The sequence below is a fragment of the Rana temporaria genome, chromosome 8 (assembly GCF_905171775.1).
Source record: "Rana temporaria chromosome 8, aRanTem1.1, whole genome shotgun sequence".
Classification (NCBI taxonomy): domain Eukaryota; kingdom Metazoa; phylum Chordata; class Amphibia; order Anura; family Ranidae; genus Rana; species Rana temporaria.
Genome location: NC_053496.1, coordinates 177,862,966 through 177,883,086, shown reverse-complemented (window position 1 = coordinate 177,883,086; position 20,121 = coordinate 177,862,966). Strand labels below are relative to the sequence as shown.

Below are 20,121 nucleotides of genomic sequence, written 5' to 3'. Positions count from 1 at the left end.
TTATTACCTCCTCTGCTATCGGTTGCAGGAATATCTCCCTCCACTTCCAGCATGCTTTCCACTCTCGAGAAACTTTCCGTCTGTAGAGGACATCACTTCCTGTTTGTAGATTACATTTCTTGTCTGTGTTGACATCACTTCCTGTTTGTATCTTCTATCACTTCTTGTCGCTGCATTCCATGGACAATAAGTGAGATCACCACCTTGTGGAGAAAATACGTACTGCAGCCGGTGTTTTTAAATCCGTTGACAGATGCTTCTTGATTTTTTTTTTCTTTAGCTTTGTTGCTTAAAGTGGAACTTTAGTCAGAAAATGAGGTCCTGCTAGATCACCTCAGGCTGGCCTCTTTTGTACATACAGCTATATAAATTATTAAAAATAAGTGCCTACACTGTTTACAATCCAGTAATATACCATCTATTGTAAAGCGCTGCGTAAACTGTTGGTGCTATATAAATTCTGTATAATAATAATGTATAATAATCTCACCCATCTCTGCACATGCTCATTTGCTCTTTATTTTCAGGCATGGTGCAGAATTTGTAGAGGACAATCGGCTGCTTAGGGGCTCTGAGCTTTAGCAAAATGGCCGCCTCTGACCAGAACAAATAGGACAAATGCTGGAGACAATTTACATTGCACATTTATTTTGATAGCATAATTATTCATGTGGAATGTATGTTTCTTTTTATTTATTTATTATTTATCCTATGTGGCAGAGCGAGGCTCTGTCCCAAGAGAAATAGTGTTAAAATGGGTTATGCACATTTGCTGGGTGCAACTCTACAGATGTGGACTGGAGAAGACTGCTGGTGCAGCTTTCTCCAGGTTTTGTTACTCTGTCATGGGGCTCTGTAGTTTGGAGATTCCACAGTGTCTGGGGTGGGACGGAATCTCCAACCCTGTATCCAGACTTTGTTAATTACCAGCAGGTGAGCACAGCCCTTATAATGAGAGTGTGCTAAGATCTCATCGCTCCCAGTTGGAGACAGCTCCTGTTAGGCCCCGTACAGACGAGCGGACAATCCAATGAAAACGGTCCGCCGGACCGTTTTCATCGGACACGTCCGTTGGGAGATTTCAGTCTGATGGCTGTACACACCATCAAACCGAAATCCGCGCTGACAGAGAACGCGGTGACGTAGACGACACCGACGTTCTCTATCGCGCGAGTTCAAAGATTCCACGCATGCGTCGAATCAATTCGACGCATGCGCTGGATTTCTGTCCGCTGGTTAGACGTACTAACCAGCGGACCTGTACGCCGGACAGCTTCCCAGCGGACATGTTTCTTAGCATGCTAAGAAACTTTTGTCCGCTGGAAATCTGTCCGGTCGGACGTACACACGACCGAACATGTCTGCTGAAACTGGTCAGCGGACCAGTTTCAGCGGACAGATCCGGTCGTGTGTACGAGGCCTAAGAGACAGGAGGTCTCCAGAAATCAGAGAGGCTGTAGGAGACAGCCAGAACGTGAGACAGGAGGTCTCCAGAAATCAGAGAGGCTGTAGGAGACAGCCAGAATGTGAGACAGGAGGTCTCCAGAAATCAGAGAGGCTGTAGGAGACAGCCAGAACGTGAGACAGGAGGTCTCCAGAAATCAGAGAGGCTGTAGGAGACAGCCAGAACGTGAGACAGGAGGTCTCCAGAAATCAGAGAGGCTGTAGGAGACAGCCAGAATGTGAGACAGGAGGTCTCCAGAAATCAGAGAGGCTGTAGGAGACAGCCAAAACGTTGGCTACTGCAAGAGGCAGAGCTGTAGACGCTGAAGGGAAGCCGTCTATGTTGAGGAGTCCGCTGGTCTGGGTGACCAGGATAACGTGCAGAAGTACTGCTACAGAGAGCCAGGTGGGCTAGCATTTTCTGTTTGCATTTGATGGAGAAGAACCCCCTGCGTGGGAAACCTTTGATTGAACTTTTTATTTTTGCATTTTTTAATTAAAATGGGCTACCCTGCCCTTAAAATATAGTTCCTGACTGGTGTGAATCACTAAAAAAAAAAAAAACATTCCACGAGAATTAACAACCCCCAATCTTACACCCTTGACAAACAAACATGACAAACATCTCCCAGGAGGCATAGTGGACGGGGGATCACGCGCTCAGGCCTCTGGCCACGGCCCGAGGAGAAGAATATCACTAATAAAACTGTGAGTTTAAAAAAAAGAAAAAAAATTGATATGCCAAATGTGTTTAAGGGGACAGAAAAGCAGGACATGAAGAGGACTTGAAAACGAGGGTGGAACTCCAATGTCAAAATACATGAACTGGTAATCACTAAATGCTCACTAAACGAAGGGTGCGTAACCCTGCACACCAGAGGCCATTGGTATTCGGACATAACTTTCAATCAAACTATATAAAACATCTCTGGACTGTATTTATGAAAGTCTATTTTATGTTTTTACCTTTTACCCCATGAAATGTCTATCAAGTAATGATTTCTTTGCACATGTGTCTATCTAATATATCCTTTATCATTTATTATTATGTATTTATATGTGTTACAAGATTTATCAGTGTTCTTATGTACATACTGTACCTTGCTCAGTTCTCTCCACAAGTTGACAGAAAACTTCCAGCCGGCTGGTCTGTGTATATGTAGCACCCACTACCTTTTGGTAGGTGCTAGAATGAGTTTTTTTTATGTTTCAGGTATTAGTGCAGGCAAATTTAGGCAGGCCTGTGCTGTAAGCTAGGCCCGTTTGTTTTGATCTGGGACTGGGAAGTTCAGTATAGCAGTGGGTGTAGAAATGGTGTGTAAAACCTTTTAAAATTTTATTGTAGAGTAATCATATGTAAAAAAAACTCACACTTTTGCAGTAAAAAAGAAGCCTTGAGTCTGCTGTACCGGCCGGATACAGACAGACAGACCCGTCAGTTGGGAAATCCTTGAGCAGTTCAGGGGGTAATGCCAGTGAGCCGCTCGTTCCGCCCGACAGGGAGCCTCAAAACCACCCCAAAAGCCCCAAAAAAAAAAAAAAAAAGGCCCAAATCAAACTGGAGTCCCCAATAGAGGAGGGGGTAGGGGGGAAATCTTGGTAATACCATTCAACATTTCAATCAGGGGATGTCCCCTCGCACATGGGATCATCATCCCGCAGGCCAGAGGTACCCACCCCCTAATAAGATCCCTGATGGGACTTTTTCTGGCTACCATCCAGGAGCGAACATTGGACCTAATAATTACAATGTCTCCATGCAAAATCGTTTTTTCCCCCTGTCTGATTTTGGGACCCCTTTGGTTTTTACCCCTGAGGGTAGAGGTTTTGGATATGAGAACCCAATTACATATCCTCCACCCTATTACCCAGGCAGTCAAGATCAGTTTTTCAATCAACGGAGATCAGACTACCCCGTTGGTCCCCCTGGGAATCCACCCAATCAAAATTGGGGTTTTCCCAGGGCCCACCAAAATTGGGGAGGCCCTATAGAACAAAGAGAGGGAGCAGGGGGGGGAGGCGGGCCCAGTCGGCCAAAAAGAAAGTGAATTTAGAGACAGGTATTTTAACCTAAGCCAACAAGTGTTGACAGACCCTCAAAAGAGACTTCTAGACAAGGGCTTAAAGTTTACCCCACCCCGCAGTCTAAGTAAATTTCAAACTTACATGGACATTCACAAGTATACTAGGAGACTTAAAGGGGAGTTCCAGCCATTTGTATGTTTATTAAAAGTCAGCAGCAACAAAAAGTGTAGCTGCTGGCTTTTAATAAACAGACACTTACCTGCTCCAGCGACACGCCGGCCGGGGCTCCGCTCCTCACCCCCCCTCCCCGGCCGGCGTCTTCATTCTCAGTGTGGGCACCCGGCTGTGATAGCTTTCGGCTTCACGGCCGGGCACCCACTGCGCATGCGTGAGCGGCACTGCGCATGCGCGAGCGGCGCCGCGCCGTGTAATTGGCCAGGAGATCGCCTAGGACCTGTGACGTGTCCTAGGCGATCGCCTACAGCAGCCCCTTCCTGAAGGCGATTAAGCTTAGTCGCCTACAGGAAGGAGGAAGTGGGACAGGAAGTCCCACTCTTGCTGAAGCCCCCACTCCCCCCCCCCCCAAAAAAATTACATGCCAAATGTGGCATGTAAGGGGGAGAGGAGTGGGTTAAGAGGAAGTTCCAAATTTGGGTGGAACTCCTCTTTAATATCAAGAGATACTTTCTATCTAACCCTGTTATGGACAAGCTAACACCCAATACGGAATACAAGCATTCTAGTTTAGCCAATGCTTCATTGTTTAACCCGCCAGGGTCATTGGCTCCTAGCATTAGGGTTTTCCGTTATGTTGTCCTTCAGGATTTGGAACACATTAAAGTTAAAAAGACCAATATGAATCATGATCTAGAGAAGGGGTTGGAGACGTTGTGCTCCAACAAGTCTTTGGTTATAAGACCTGCTGACAGGGGGTGGCATCGTCATCTTGGATAGATGTGATTATCTCGCAGAGATGCATCGCATCGTTGATGACGATGCCACCTACACACCCCTTAACAGGGATCCTGTTGTGAGATACAAGAGGGAGCATAAGGCCATTGTTGATCGTGGTGTTGACTGTGGGATCTTAAATAGTAAAGAAAGTTTTTTCCTGATACCGAGTGCTCCTCGCACTCTGGTAATTTACTATTTACCAAAGATTCATAAGAACCAGACTTGCCCCGGGACGCCCCATAGTCAGCGGGATTGATTCTATCACGTCCCTGGTGGGCAAGTACATTGATTTCTTCCTGCAGCCACTTGTTCAAATGATTCCCTCTTATATAAAAGACACTAAACATGTCATTAACATGTTGGCTAACATTACCCCTAAGCAAGGTTTATAAATGGTCACGGCCGACGTGACCTCCCTCTACACCATCATTCCGCACCAGCTTGGTTTAGAGGCGGTCTCACTCTATTTGGTGAGGAATTCAGGGTTGGCTCAAATACAGATTGACTACATTATGGAGCTGCTGCAATATGCAGTGAGCCACAATTACTTCTTCTTTGACAACCAGTTTTATAGACAGGATAGGGGGGTCGCAATGGGGGCTAAATACGCCCCTAGCTTGGCCAACCCTTTCAGGGCCAAATGGGAGGAGGACGTGGTCGATGCTTGCCGGAGACCTGAGATTGTTCTTTGGGCCAGATACATCGACGACGTCCTCCTCCTATGGGACGGCAGTGAATCTGACCTCAGGGAGTTCCTGTCAGGGCTAAACATCAATACCAGAGGGATTGCGTTTAGCTTTGAGGCAAGTAGAGAAGAAATTAATTTTTTGGATCTGAAAATTCCCATCAAAGATGAAAAATTTGTAACTACAATTTTTTTTAATCTACTGATAGAAATTCATACATTCCACTAGCTGCCATCTGCCGGCCTGGTTGAAAGCAGTCCCTCAAGGACAGTTTATGCGCCTAAGACGCAACTGTACGGATTTGAAATCTTTTGAGAACCAGGCTTTGTTGCTTTTCAATCGATTCACTGAGAAGGCATATGATAGGGCTTCCCTGTCTTTGTTGATTGATAAGACCAGAACTGTGGAGAGGGAGCATCTCTTAAGAGACCGGACCAAAGTAGACCGGGGAGACAGGTTTTCCATACCATTTGTGACAACTTTTTCTGTCCAACATCACAAAATAAAAAAGTTGATTCAAAAACATTGGCACATTCTTACCACCGATCATGTTTTGGCCCTTATTCTACCAGCGAGACCAAGCATTGTATTTAAGGGAGCCTCTACGCTGGCCAGAGCACTGCGAGAGTCAATCAGCAGCGCAGTGCAACTCGCGCATGCGCCGTAGGGAACCAGGTAGTGAAGCTGGAGCGCTTCACTTCCTGGTTCCCTCACTGAGGATGGCGGGGGGAGCAGCAGAGTGACGAGCGATCGCTCGTCCTCTGCTGCGGATGGCGCTGGACTCCAGGACAGGTAAGTGTCCTAATATTAAAAGTCAGCAGCTGCAGTATTTGTAGCTGCTGGCTTTTAGTATTTTTTTTTTCGTGGCACATCCGCTTTAATGCGGATTGCTGTGACCGGGGAACATAGCATTTGCAAGATTGGACTATCTGGGCCTAGTAGTCCATCGGTCGCCATGTGCTGCTAAAGTACTGGGCCGTCGGGGGAAGGTGTGGATGCCCCTCTGGTTCAGTGTCAGCATTTGAGTGACTGTCAGCACGTTGGGGAGTTATTCAGATTGACGTCTCGTAGGAAAGCAAGTTATGCAGGAAACTAACGGTTTTGCAGCAAAGGATTTACACAGGAATCTAGAAGTGATACTCTGCAGGAGTCAGTGCAGAAGAAGAGGAGCAAAAGTCTGCAGTGAAGCAAAGCAGAGCATGTGCTAAATGCTATGGGCATCTCATATCATCCCTATCCTATCCAAGTTTAATCCCGCAATGAAAATACAGCAAAGCAACGCAGATGACTGTTCATTGTCTCCGATCAGGCAGCAGGGTGATGTGTGGATCTTTTGAAACTCGCGACAGTGCACCGCTATATACTGTATATATATATATATATATATATATATATATATATATATATATATACACCACATCATTAGGTGTTGTTATTTGCTTGAGAAGGGAGCGTGCATGCCCCTATTAGATATAGCGCATGCTCTGAAATGCATTGCATTCTGGTCCCGAGCCCTGCCTGTGTCATCCTTCTCCTGGCTGCCAACTCACTTCTGGAAGGACTTCGGCCGGCTTCCTCCTCCACACGGGGAGTTCTGTCACATTCCATCTGGCGGTACCCGCGACCTGCTCCTACTGGCGTCCCGGACCTACACATATTGATGTGCCTGTTGTTTACCCATCTATTTAAGTAGCCCTGTTGTGGGGTCTTTTAAAATACAGTCTTACTGCACTCAGAGGCGCTTTTCTGCTTTAGTTTTTGTCCTTTTATATTCAGAGTCTGTGAAACTCCACCAAGAAGCCTGCCCTTGTGCCTTGGACATTTTTGGACTTATCATGGACTTATACCTTAAAATTACATGGCTTGCATATTAGGTATTATGACCAAGCCTCTGAGCCTATACCTCCTGTTCTTATTTAATACCAATGGCTTTTGGTGCGCAGGGTTACGCACCCTTCGTTTAGTGAGCACATAATCAATCCAGACTTTAAAAAGAAGTCTCACACATGTGGCATCCCCATACTTGGGAGGGGTAGAAGAATATGTTTTGGAGTGTAATTGTTAGTATTCCCATACTGTTGTAGCGCCCTCTATCATAGGTAGGTGCTAGAGATAAGGGGCCGGATTCAGGTAGAATTGCCCATTATTTACGGAGGCGCAGGGCAATGTTTTTGCCCTGCGCCCCCGCAAATTTCCTCCGCTGCCCTTGATTCACGGAGCAGAAGCTCCGTGAATTGCGCAGGCACGCCGGCAAAATGCCCGGCGCAGGAGCACGTAATTGAAATGATCCCGTAGGGGGCAGGAATCATTTAAATTAGGCGCGTTCCCGCGCCGATCGTAGCGCGCATGCTCCGTCGGGAAACTTTCCCGACATGCATTGCGGCAAATGACGTCGCAAGGACGTCATTTGCTTCAAAGTGAACGTGAATGGCGTCCAGCGCCATTCACGATTCACTTACGCAAAGTACGTAAAATTCAAATTTCGCGACGCGGGAACGACGGGTATACGTAACATGGGCTGCCCCTGCGAAAACCGCCGTACATAAACGACGTAAATTGTGTACGCAGGGCTCGCGCAACGTTGTGAATCGGTGTTAGTATGCAATTTGCATACTATACACTGAGCACAACGTGAACGCCACCTAGCGGCCACCGCAAGAATGCAGCCTAAGATATGCGGGCATAAGAGCCTTATGCCGCGCAGATCTTAGGCTGCAGTCGGTTTAACGACCTATGGTTACACAGGCGCAATTGCTTCTTGAATCTACCCCAAGGTGTTTTGCTCAGGTAAATTTAGGCAGGCCTATGCTGCATGCTAGGCCTCCTTGTTTTGATCTGGGGGGCAGGGAGTGTTTAGTGTAGCAGTGGGTGTGACTACCTGTCTTTCAGTTCTTGGGTGCCGCCCCTGCTTCCAGGAAGAATGTTCTGGAAGAGGGGCGGGGGTTGGGAAATGGAGTGACAGGGAGTTCATGTGAGGAGCCCTGACCAATCCCCAACTAGGATTGGCAGGGGGCAGGCCTTCTACATAAACTCAGGTCCAGCCCACTGGAGGGGGGTTGTTGGCTCGGTGAAGTGAAGAATGGAGTGTTAGACTGCAGCAGGAGGTTCACCCCCATCTGGGGGGGTGCAGGCCTCGGTGGAGGAGCTGAAAGAGAGCCTCACCTTACCTGGTCAAGGAGAGGTGTACTGGAACAGAGGAGCTGGAGAAGCGGTTGGTATCCACGGTTCGGGTAAATTCTTTATGAAGGACTCAGGGCAGGAGAAGTTTGGTGAGTGAGGCACAGTGGATATCTGGAAGAGGCATGCCAGGGGAGCTGGGTGCAAGGCCAGAGGGGAGTCTGTGGGGTTATGGGTCAAATCGCTGTGGCCTGAGGGCACAGGGTTTGCAGGCCATATTGGCTGGGATCAGTAGTCCATCAACCATTTAATGCTGCTAAGTAACTAGGCCATCAAGAAGGGGTACTGCAGGCCCCTGGCCTATCACAATTCAGCAAATCTAGCAACAGCCAGGGATTATTCAGAGTGATGCCTGGTGCAGTTCAAGATGATAGGGTGGAAAGACTACCACTGTGACAGTGAAGTTTGTGCAGGAGGAGAGGAGTCCTGGGAGTAACAGTCTACCGGAATTGTACAGATGAGTAACAGTCTGCAGGAGCTGTGCAGAGGGGAAGCGTAAAGTCAAGGTTAGAGTCCATCATTTTTCTAAGTGCTCTGTCCAAGATATGTAAAGCGCAACTTCTATAGCAATTCTTCAAGTAAATATGGCAAATGTAAAGTGTTCTTTGGGCATCCCATACCCTTTCCCCAACCAAGTTATATCAAAACAATGCAAATGACTGTTCATTGTCTACCAGAGAGTGAGAGAGGTCCCCAAACACTTTTTATGACAATATAAGCCTTTAAAATTAGCACTTTAGATTTCACTCAGACTTTTAAAGGGTGTTCCGCGGCTTTTCGAATTTGCCACGAACACCTCAAATTGTTCACCCCTAGTGATAGGAAGTCAGCTGCAACATTTATACACTTTGAAAGCCTGAAGGTGCTCCTTGGATTTTGGACCCCTCTATGCATCCTGACATATAAAAAGTCTCACAAATGTGGTATCCTCATGCTTGGAAGGAGTAGAAGAAAGTGTTTGGATGTGTGCGAGAAATAACTTGTTAAATAAAATCAGAGTTTATTTAATTTCTTTATTTTTCAAAAAGATTGCGGCAAAAACTTACAGCATCAAAAAACTCTGCATGCCTCTTACTAAATACCTTGGACTGTCTACTTAGAGGTCATTTAGGGGGTATTTGTACTGTCCTGGCATTTTAGAGCCTCAAGAATTGAGATAGGCCATCAGAACATCGGGATTGATTAGTTTGCAAATATATACCATAGTTTGAAGACTTTATAATTTTCACAGAGTAGATAATAGACACTGATTTGCTTTGTATTTTACCAAAGAAATGTAGAAAAATAAATGTTTCCCTAAATGAACGAAGAAAGATTATTTACTTGCTTTTTTTTAATGAGAGAAACTAAGAAAAATGCTTTTTATTCTCCATTTTTTGTATCTTTGCCATTATACTGTATAGTAATAGTGGTGGAGAAACACAACTGAGGCCTCGTACACACGACCGTTTTCCTCTGGAAAAATCCATCAAGAAACTTGGTTGTAGAGCTTTTTTGCCTGAGGAAAACTGTCGTGTGTATGTTTTTCGTCGAGAAAACTGTCGTGGAACTGGACGAGAAAGTTCTCTTTTTTCTCGTCGGGAGTCTCAATTTCCTCGTCGTGTTTCTCGTCGGGCTGGTTTACGACGAGAAACACGTTCGTGTGTAGGCATAGAAACCCGCGCATGCTCATAATAAAGTATGAGACGGGAGCGCACCTTCGGTAAAAGTAGCGTTCGTAATGAAGATAGCACATTCGTCACGCTGTAACAGAATAAAAAGCACGAATCGCCTCTTACCAAACTTTTACTTAACACGCAGTAACATGAGATTAGCAAAAAACAGCCCCAAAGGTTGTGCCAGTGGAATCGAACTTCCCCTTTATAGTGCCGTCGTACGTGTTGAACGTCACCGCGTTTGAGAACGACGCGATTTTGTCTTGACAGTGTGTACGCAAAGAAAGCTAGCTTGTCAAGATTCTCGACAAGCCTGACAAGGAACTCGTTGAGGAAAACAATGTTTCTTTTACGACGAGTTCCTCGGTCGTGTGTACGAGGCCTAAAAGGAAAGCTTTACATGTCTCATAAAAATGATATAAAATTCATTTGGGTACAGTGTTGTATGACCGAGTAATTGTCAGTCAAATATCACAGTGTTAAAAATGAAAGACTGGCATATACAGGAAGGGGGTATAAAATGACGGTCTTCAAGTGGTTAATAAACAATAAAAAAACTAAGATAGAATCTAAGGGCCAGATCCACAAAAGGGATACAACGGCGTATCTACTGATACGCCGTCGTATCCCTGTTTCTATCTTTGGAACTGATCCACAGAATCAGTTTCCAAGAGATAGACAGAAGATCCGACATGTGTAAGGGACTTACACTGCCAGATCTTAGGATGCAGTACCGCATCCGCCACTGGGGGCATTTCGAGTCGAAAAGCCGCGTCGGGTATGCAAATTAGCACTTACGGAGATCCACGAAGCTTTTCAGCTTCGTTTTTTCTCCGTAAGTTTTAGTTTGCAATCGTAAAATTAGGGCTGCTTTTACAAGGCCTAAACTGTTTAGGCCTTGTAAAAGTAGACCCTTCTATCCCGCGTCGCCGTCTTTTTTTTTCAAATTGTTTTTTTTCTCGCCGCAACTCGTATTTTTTTTTTTTTACGCCCGTCGCGATTCTCAAAACCCGGCGCAACGTAAAACCGCACTAAGCACGTCAGGAAAATGACGTCGTGAGCATGCGCAGTACGGCCGGCGCGGGAGCGCGCCCAATTCAAATGGGACTCGCCCCATTTGAATAGGAACGCTTTGCGCCGGCCGGATTTAAGTTACACAGCCGAAAATTTCTAGGTAAGTGCTTTGTGGATCGGGCACTTAGGTAGAAATTTTCCGGCCGTGTAACTTAAATGGCAATATTTAAGTTACGGCGGCTGGCTGTGGATCTGGCCCTAAATCAAAACATTTATAATTGAAGATAATAAACAAAAAAAAAAAAAATGAATTATTGGTTGGACCAATGAGAAGCCGGCTTCTTTAATAAAACATAAAAAGAGCAATAATGTACAGAAACCAACATCAACTAATAAGAAGAAGTGTTGTCCGTGTATTGTCATATCTGGCCATGTATTACACATACTAGAAAAAACAGCAATCAGCACACAAATGTTACAAATAAAACTAAATTGATTGCAAGCTGAACACCAACCGAGGCAATCACAAAAAAACTCAAAAGATATAAATGACAAATAATAATAAAAGTGCAGCGCAAATAGAGTCCTTGACTGAAGAATCAAGAATTAAGATGACACTCAGTAAAAAAGCAAATATCTCCGGCAAATGTGATGATATCCTCCACCAGTATAAGAAGTGCCTCCTTACCAGATGAGATGGACCGTATGTTTTCGCTTGTTCTCACCATAAGGGAGATGGTGCAGTGGAGTCCAATGCAGCAGTGAATAGTAGGTCCAATGCGGAATAAAAACTAAGTATAGACTGTATTTATTCCAGGGAAAAGTCAAAACAGTGCTTCACCATACTACAGTCAATCTGGTATGTCTGCTGACAATCTGCCAGAAAACAACTGGCCAGTAGGCCATGGCTCGACAAAATCCGGGCGCCAGGTGGCAATTGCGACAAGAAATTGTGACCCCCGCGCCCGCTGGTAATTGAGGCCGCGGCTTTGTGAAGTCCCAAGCTTCCTTCTGTGACCTGGCGCCATCTGGTGGTGGCAGTTGGCATTACAAGTAAAACAGCAGTTCTAATGTGTAATTTTTCACTGCCATCTCCTTCCCTCTAATTAGAACCCCCAAACATTATATATATTTTTTATCCTAACACCCTAGAGAATAAAATGGCGATCGTTGCAATACTTTCTGTCACGCCGTATTTGCGCAGCAGTCTTACTTTTTGGGGGAAAAATACAATTTTTTTAATTAAAAAATAAGACAACAGTAAAGTTATCCCAATTTTTTTTTTATATTATGAAAGATAATGTTATGCCGAGTAAATTGATATCCAACATGTCACGCTTCAAAATTGCGTCCGCTCGTGGAATGCCAACAAACTTTTACCTTATAAAATCTCCATAGGCAACGTTTAAAAAATTCTACAGGTTGCATGTTTTGAGTTACAGAGGAGGTCTAGGGCTAGAATTATTGCTCTCGCTCTACCGATCGCGGCGATACCTCACATGTGTGGTTTGAATACCGTTTACATATGCGGGCGCTACTCGCGTATGCGCTCGCTTCTGCGCGCGAGCTCGTCGGGACGTGGGCGCGTTTTCTGGCTCCTAACTTTTTTAGCTGGCTCCTAGATTCCAAGCAAATTTGTCAAACCCTGCGTGTAGGCGACTGGCAATGTAAAATAAAATAAAAACTCGGAGCAGCAGCAGGAAGGACGCGGGTGACGTCACAGGAAAAGCTCCTCCCCCATACGCACGTTACGTCCGGATTGGACTTCGTCAGCGGTGGGTGAAACAAGACACTTTCCCCGACTTGTTCATTCCCCGACTTAGTTGGGGTAGGCGGTACACTTTGGTAGGAGAGGGTCAGCCACGCCCTGTGACCTTTGGGAACCCGCCTTCTGACCTTTGACCTCTGGGGGAGGTTCCTGTACCGATTCCTGAGTCCTAGCCATATTCTTCCGGACGTAACGTGCGTACATGGGAGGATATCATCACATTTGACGCAGATTTTTGCTATTTCACTGAGTGTCATCTTAATTCTGGATTCTTCAGTCAAGGACTCTATTTGCGCTGCACTTTTATTATTATTTGTCATGCATTAGCACAGTTTAGTTGTATGGTGCGGTCTGTGTGAGTGCGGGACCGAGTCATCTCTGTATGTTTAGAGGATCATATTACTAGAATTCAATCCCTGCAGACTCAGATCTATCAAACCGAACCTGAAAAACATTCAACATATTCCGCCCCTCCCCCAACACACCACTGTGATCATGAGAAAGATTGTTAGCTCGTGTGACTTCTCTGGTGATACACAAGGCCTCCTTTCGACCTGAAAGATTTCCCGCACTCTGAACATGAATAAGGACGCTCACCTGTGTGAACTTTCTGGTGATCCACAAGGCGTCCTTTCTGATTGAAAGATTTCCCGCACTCTGAACATGAATAGGGACGCTCACCTGTGTGAATTCTCTTGTGATACACAAGGCCTTGTTTCGATGTGAAAGATTTCCCGCACTCTGAACATGAATAAGGATCCTCCCCCGTGTGAATTCTCTGGTGCTGCACAAGGTTTCCTTTCAACCTGAAAGATTTCCCGCACTCTGAACACGAATAAGGACGCTCGTCTGTGTGAATTCTCTGGTGATCCACAAGGTTTCCTTTCTGTGAGAAAGATTTCCCGCACTCTGAACATGAATAGGGACGCTCACCTATGTGAAGCTTCTGGTGCATATCGAATGAATATTTCCATTTGAAACATTTCCCACACTCTGAGCATGCATAAGGACGCTCACCCGTGTGATCTCTCTGGTGTACAAGAAGTTTTGCTTTCTCAATGAAACCTTTCCCGCACTCAGAACATGAATAGGGACGCACCCCCGTATGAAGCCTCTGGTGTCGAATAAGATTTATTTTCCGACTGAAATGTTTCCCACACTCTGAACATGAATAGGGTTGCTCACCCGTGTGACCTCTCTGGTGTGTAATAAGACTTTTTTTCACATTGAAACCTTTCCCGCACTCTGAACATGAATAGGGTAGCACACCTGTGTGAATTCTCTGGTGTGCAATAAGTTTTGTTTTTAAAATGAAACCTTTCCCGCACTCTGAACATGAATAGGGTTGCTCACCCGTGTGACTGCTCTGGTGTGCAATAAGACTTTGTTTCAAATTGAAACCTTTCCCGCACTCCGAACATGAATACGGTTGCTCACCCGTGTGACTGCTCTGGTGTGCAATAAGACTTTGTTTCCAATTGAAACCTTTCCCGCACTCTGAACATGAATAAGGATGCTCACCTGTGTGACTTATTTTATGTATACAAAGTTTTTTTTTCTCAGTGTAACATTTCCCGCACTCTGAACATGAGAAGGGACGCTCACCCGTGTGACTGTACCGGTGTGTGAGAAGACTTTGGTTGTCAGTGAAACATTTCCCACATACTGAGCATGAAAATTCACCTGTGTGAATTCTTTTGTGTCTAATAAGGCTTCCTTTCTCAGTGAAACATTTCCCGCACTCTGAACATGAATAAGGACGCTCCCCCGTGTGACTTCTTTGATGTATAGAAAGTTTTGTTTTCTGAGTGTAACATTTCCCGCACTCTGAACGTGAATAGGGACGCTCAGCAGTGTGATATTTCTCGTGTCCAAGAAGGTCTCTCTTATTTGTGAAAAGTTTCCCACACACTGAACATGACAATGACCTCTCTTCTGTGTGATCTCCTTCCTGCCCTGAAGAAGATTCCTCGGGAACAGACGGATCTATTAAAGTATTTCTACTGTGAGATCTTAGAGTCCTGGTATGTGATTTATCAGAAGATTCCTCAGACGTATTCCGGACATTATGGTCATCTGCTGAGAAACAATTTTACAATAAATGTTAGAAGAATTGTTGGAATCTTGTATTCAGGAGTCATATATGTTGGTCCCGCACTAAGAGCTCCTTTCACATTGAGGCGCTTGAAAAACGCCTTAAAACTCCCAGCGCTATTGTCGCGTTCGAGCTAAAATGAGGGCACCGCGCAGGAGATTTTAAGGCGTTTTTGAAGCGTTGGCATTAACAACCCCTCCCCCCTACATCACTTCCTGTGCACTGCCTACATCACTTCCTGTGCACTGCCTACATCACTTCCTGTGCACTGCCTACATCACTTCCTGTGCACTTCCTTGTATTCGGTGGAGGGGAGAGAGGGAACACAGAGAAGATGGAGTTTGCTGAGCTGCTGTTTGTGTTTCTCTATAGGGGAAATATCCTTAAACAGAGGCAGCGACGTCTCTTTTGGGTTCATCCCACCCTACAAGAGCGCTCCTCAAGAGGGACATTTGTGATGTTTTATCAGGACTTGAGTGTGACCCTGAAAGTTCTGAAATTACACTCAGATGAGCATTGCAACGCAAGTGGAAATATCCTAGTCCCAATCCCCCTAATCCCAGTCCCACTAGTCCCAATCCTCCAACCCTAATCTCAGTCCCACTCACTCCCAATCCCCTAACCCTAATCCCAGTCCCAATCCCCCAAGCCTAACCCTAATCCCAGTCTCACTCACTCCCAACCCTAATCCCAGTCCCAATCCCCCAAGCCTAACCCTAATCCCAGTCCCAATCCCAATCCCCCAAGCCTAACCCTAATCCCAGTCTCACTCACTCCCAACCCAAATCCCAGTCCCAATCCCCCAACCCCAGTCCAACTAGTTTCAATCCCCCCAACTCCAATCCTAGTCCTAATCCTAACCCTAATCCCAGTGCCATTAGTCCAAATCCCCCAATTTAATCCCAGTCCCAATCCTAACCCTTATCCCAGTCCCACTAATCCCAATCCCCCAACCTCAACTCAAATCCCAGTCCCACTAGTCTCAATCCCCCAACCCTAGTCCCAATCCTAATCCCAGTCCCATTAGTCTAAATCCCCCCATTTAACCCCAATCCCAGTCCCAATCCCCCAACCCTAACCCCAGTCCCACTAGTCGCCATCCCTAATCCTAGTCCCAATCCCCCAACCCCAGTCCAACTAGTTTCAATCCCCCAACTCTAATCCTAATCCTAACCCTAATCCCAGTCCCATTAGTCCAAATCCCCCAATTTAATCCCAGTCCCAATCCTAACCCTTATCCCAGTCCCACTAATCCCAATCCCCCAACCTCAACCCAAATCCCAGTTTTTTTTTTTTTGCATTTAAGCCTAAATATGAGATCTGAGGTCTTTTTGACCCCAGATCTCATATTTAAGAGGACCTGTCATGCTTTTTTCTATTACAAAGGATGTTTACATTACTTGTAATAGGAATAAAAGTGATCAAATTATTATTTATTTTTTTTCAGTGTAAAAAATAATAAAATAAATAAAAATAAATAAAAAAACAAAAAATTTTTTTTTTTAAAGCACCCCGTCCCGACGAGCTCGCGCGCAGAAGCGAACACATACGCGAGTAGCGCCCGCATATGAAAACGGTGTTCAAATCACACAAGTGAGGTATCGCCGCGATCGTTAGAGCGAGAGCAATAATTCTAGCCCTAGGCCTACTCTGTAGCTCAAAAAATGCAATCTCTAGAATTTTTTAAACATCGCCTATCGAGATTTTTAAGGGTAAAAGTTTGACGCCATGCCACGAGCGGGCGCAATTTTTAAGCGTGACATGTTGGGCATCATTTTACTCGGCGTAACATTATCTTTCACAATATATAAAAAAATTGGGCCAAATTTATTGTTGTCTTATTTTTTAATTCAAAAAAGTGATTTTTTTCCAAAAAAAGTGCGCTTGTAAGACCGCTGCACAAATACGGTGTGACAAAAAGTATTGGAATGACCACTATTTTATTCTCTAGGGTGTTGGAAAAAAAAAATATAATGTTTGGGGGTTTTAAGTAATTTTCTAGCAGAAAAAACTGTTTTAGTCTTGCAAACAGCGAATCTGAAAAACACCTAAGGTCTGGAAGTGGTTAAATGTTAGCTTATGCAGAAGTTTGTGAAATTGGTCCTCACAGTTGAGATGGGAAGAGCACAGCTCACCCCTCTCACTGTGTGCTATTTGCGGCAGGGATGGAGACTCGGCAGCTGGGGGAGGAGGGGGGGGACAGAACCAGCTGGGAGAGGGGTGTGGGGGACGGACGGACAGAAGCACATTCTCTGCTAGAAACCAACTCACCGCCGTATGTTAAATTGTCTCCGCTCTGCTTGCACACAGCCCCACCTCCTCCTAAGCCCACGCTGTGATAGACAGAACACATCAGCGCATTGGACACGCATTCTGTCTATCACAGCGTGGTTAGGAGCAGGCGAGGCTGTGTGCGAACAGAGCGGAGACAATTTCAATGTGTTTTTTTACCGCTTTGCTCTGCAGTCCCGCGGCTGTACGCCGCGGATCACGTGTGTGCCGATCCGAAGTCATTGATCCGTGCGGATCACGGATCAATGGCGATCCGTTTCACCACTAATCACAACACAGCCTGTGCTCGAAGCTGCCATGGCAAACAAGGTGGCTTGGAGAAGATTACGGGACTGACGACTATAATTCTATATGCTTTTAATATTCATCCACTCCCTGAGTTGCCATTTGTTTTTAATTAATTAAAACCACGATTTTAATACTGGCGCCCCTCTGTTTCTGCTTTTTATTTACAGAGTCCAATGCTTTGCTCTAAGGGTGATGCCTGATAGTGCCTATTGAACAATTATCATGGACTTCATCAATGGACTATGACAATATCAACCACTTAAGCCCCGGACCATATTGCTGCCTAAAGACCCAAGGGGTTTTTACAGTTCGGGACTGCGTCGCTTTAACAGACAATTGCGCGGTTGTGCGACGTGGCTCCCAAACAAAATTGGCGTCCTTTTTTCCCCACAAATAGAGCTTTCTTTTGGTGGTATTTGATCACCTCTGCAGTTTTTATTTTTTGCGCTATAAACAAAGCGACAATTTTGAAAAAAATGCAATATTTTTTACTTTTTGCTATAATAAATATCCCCCCAAAAACATATATAATTTTTTTTTTTGCTCAGTTTAGGCCGATACGTATTCTTCAACCTATTTTTGGTAAAAAAATCGCAATAATCGTTTATCGGTTGGTTTGCGCAACATTTATAGCGTTTACAAAATAGGGGATAGTTTTTTTTTTTTTTTTTTACTACTAATGGCGGCGATCAGCGATTTTTTTCGTGACTGCGACATTATGGCGGACACTTCGGACAATTTTGACACATTTTTGGGACCATTGTCATTTTCACAGCAAAAAATGCATTTAAATTGCATTCTTTATTGTGAAAATGACAGTTGCAGTTTGGGAGTTAAACACAGGGGGGCGCTGTAACATTTAGTGTTCACTTTGTGTGTGTTTACTAGTGTAGGGGGGTGTGGCTGTAGGAATGACATCATCGATCGGGTCTTCCCTATAAAGGGAATCACCCGATCGATGCGCCGCCACAGTGAAGCACGGGGAAGGCGTGTTTACACACGGCTCTCCCCGTTCTTCAGCTCCGGGGAGCGATCGCGACGGAGCGGCTAAAAACAAATAGCCGCGCCGTCGTCCCGGATCGCTCCCCGAGCGGACCCGACCTCCGCATGTACCGGGGGGGGGGGGGTCCCGATCGGACCCCCCACCCACGTCTAGCAGAGGACGTACAGGTACGTGATTGTGCCTGTCCGTGCCATTCTGCTGACGTATATGTACATGAGGAGGTCGGGAAGTGGTTAAATGAGTATTAATGTAATTCTTTAAATACAGTGTTGTCGTCAGGCTTCGTCTGACTGCCCTATCCATACATTTGTAGCGCCCCCTTACTTTCAGTATGGGCACTACGCTAAAGTTAGTGGGGAATGGGAGAGTTATTTTGCTCCCATTCACAATTTGCTAAATATGCACTTCTGTCGTTCCAGAAAAGGTCCACTGGGTCAGTCTGTGCTCCAGGGATGCGGTCCCATCCCTGGCCAGCAGTTGGCGCTAGAGGGGTTCTGGCAGAACAAGTTTTCCCCAGCAGCCAATCAGAGGAGTTTTCCCCTTGCGGGGCGTGCTGGGGGAGGGTATATCTGTGACAGATGTCATGTGCTAGAAAATCTTTGCGGGGTTCCGGTTCCAGGTGCGGCATCCACCTTTAGAATGTTGATCTGGTGAGCTATCTGATTGCCTTTTGGGATCAGGAAGGAATCTTTATAACCTAAAGAAGATTAGGCCGAGCTTTATATGGACATTCTACTGTCCTGGGGGTCAGCTGCTGCTTTGACATTTTTTTTTTTCTCTTGGGTGAATTCAGTAGACATCGACCTTTTCTCCTCTGATGTAACAATGTAAATACAAACTTTATACTCGTAGAAATAAAATAATAATGGGAACTGGTTCTATATTTAGTGTTTATTACTTACTTGTGTCTATATGTAGAGAAGATTCCTCCTGTTTACTTTCCATATTCATCTCCCCCTCCTCCATAGACTGCTGATCTCCACTCACCAACCTCTCTTCTTCTTCTTCTTTATCCTCAACTTTGATGTCTTTCAGTTCTTCATCCTAAACCCCAAAGATGATAGAATAACTAAAATAATAAAAATGAACAAGGTACAAAGAAGAATGTCCTCTCATAACTCACAATACATTTTTGGATCTACATGCTCAGTCCCACCTACCTGGTGATGGTGAGGGATGGTGTGACCCTCCTGTGTGGAATCCCGGGAATACAGAGGACGGGGACATCTCTCTGGTGGGTTCCCATTACTGGATCCATCTGTAGGAAACGCACACACTGACTGAATACATTGTTTCAATGTGTTTATCAGATGATGGGGGATCTAGGTGGACCCTCCGTAGTGCTCTCTCCTTTACAAAAATGTGCACCACCCTACAGTTTGGGCCCCACTGTTAGCTGGGAATACAGAGGACGGGGACATCTCTCTGGTGGGTTCCCATTACTGGATCCATCTGTAGGAAACACACACACTGACTGAATACATTGTTTCTATGTGTTTATCAGATGATGGGGGATCTAGGTGGAGCCTCCGTACCGCTCTCTCCTTTACAATAAAGTCTCCTCTTACCCGGTGATGTGAGGGGCGGCTGATTCTCCATCATGACGTCCTTGTAGAGATCCTCGTGTCCTTCTAAATACTCCCACTCCTCCCAGTTGCTGGGTGTTAATGGATCACCAGATATTTTCTTCACCACCTTAAAATCCTGTGTAAAGATAGAAA

General features: G+C 45.4%; 1 protein-coding gene across 1 annotated transcript in view; it reads right to left on the bottom strand.

The window, feature by feature from the left end:
• Positions 1–4,378: 4,378 nt before the first annotated feature.
• Positions 4,379–20,121, bottom strand: part of LOC120910542 (zinc finger protein 585A-like) — a 46,282-nt gene continuing 30,539 nt past the window's right edge. The window contains exons 6-9 of the mRNA XM_040322298.1: positions 19,969–20,104; positions 13,578–14,798; positions 13,320–13,379; positions 4,379–4,554 (exon numbers count right to left, since the gene is read on the bottom strand). Coding sequence (XP_040178232.1) covers positions 4,379–4,554; positions 13,320–13,379; positions 13,578–14,798; positions 19,969–20,104 — 1,593 coding nt within the window. The remainder of the gene's footprint in view (positions 4,555–13,319; positions 13,380–13,577; positions 14,799–19,968; positions 20,105–20,121) is intronic.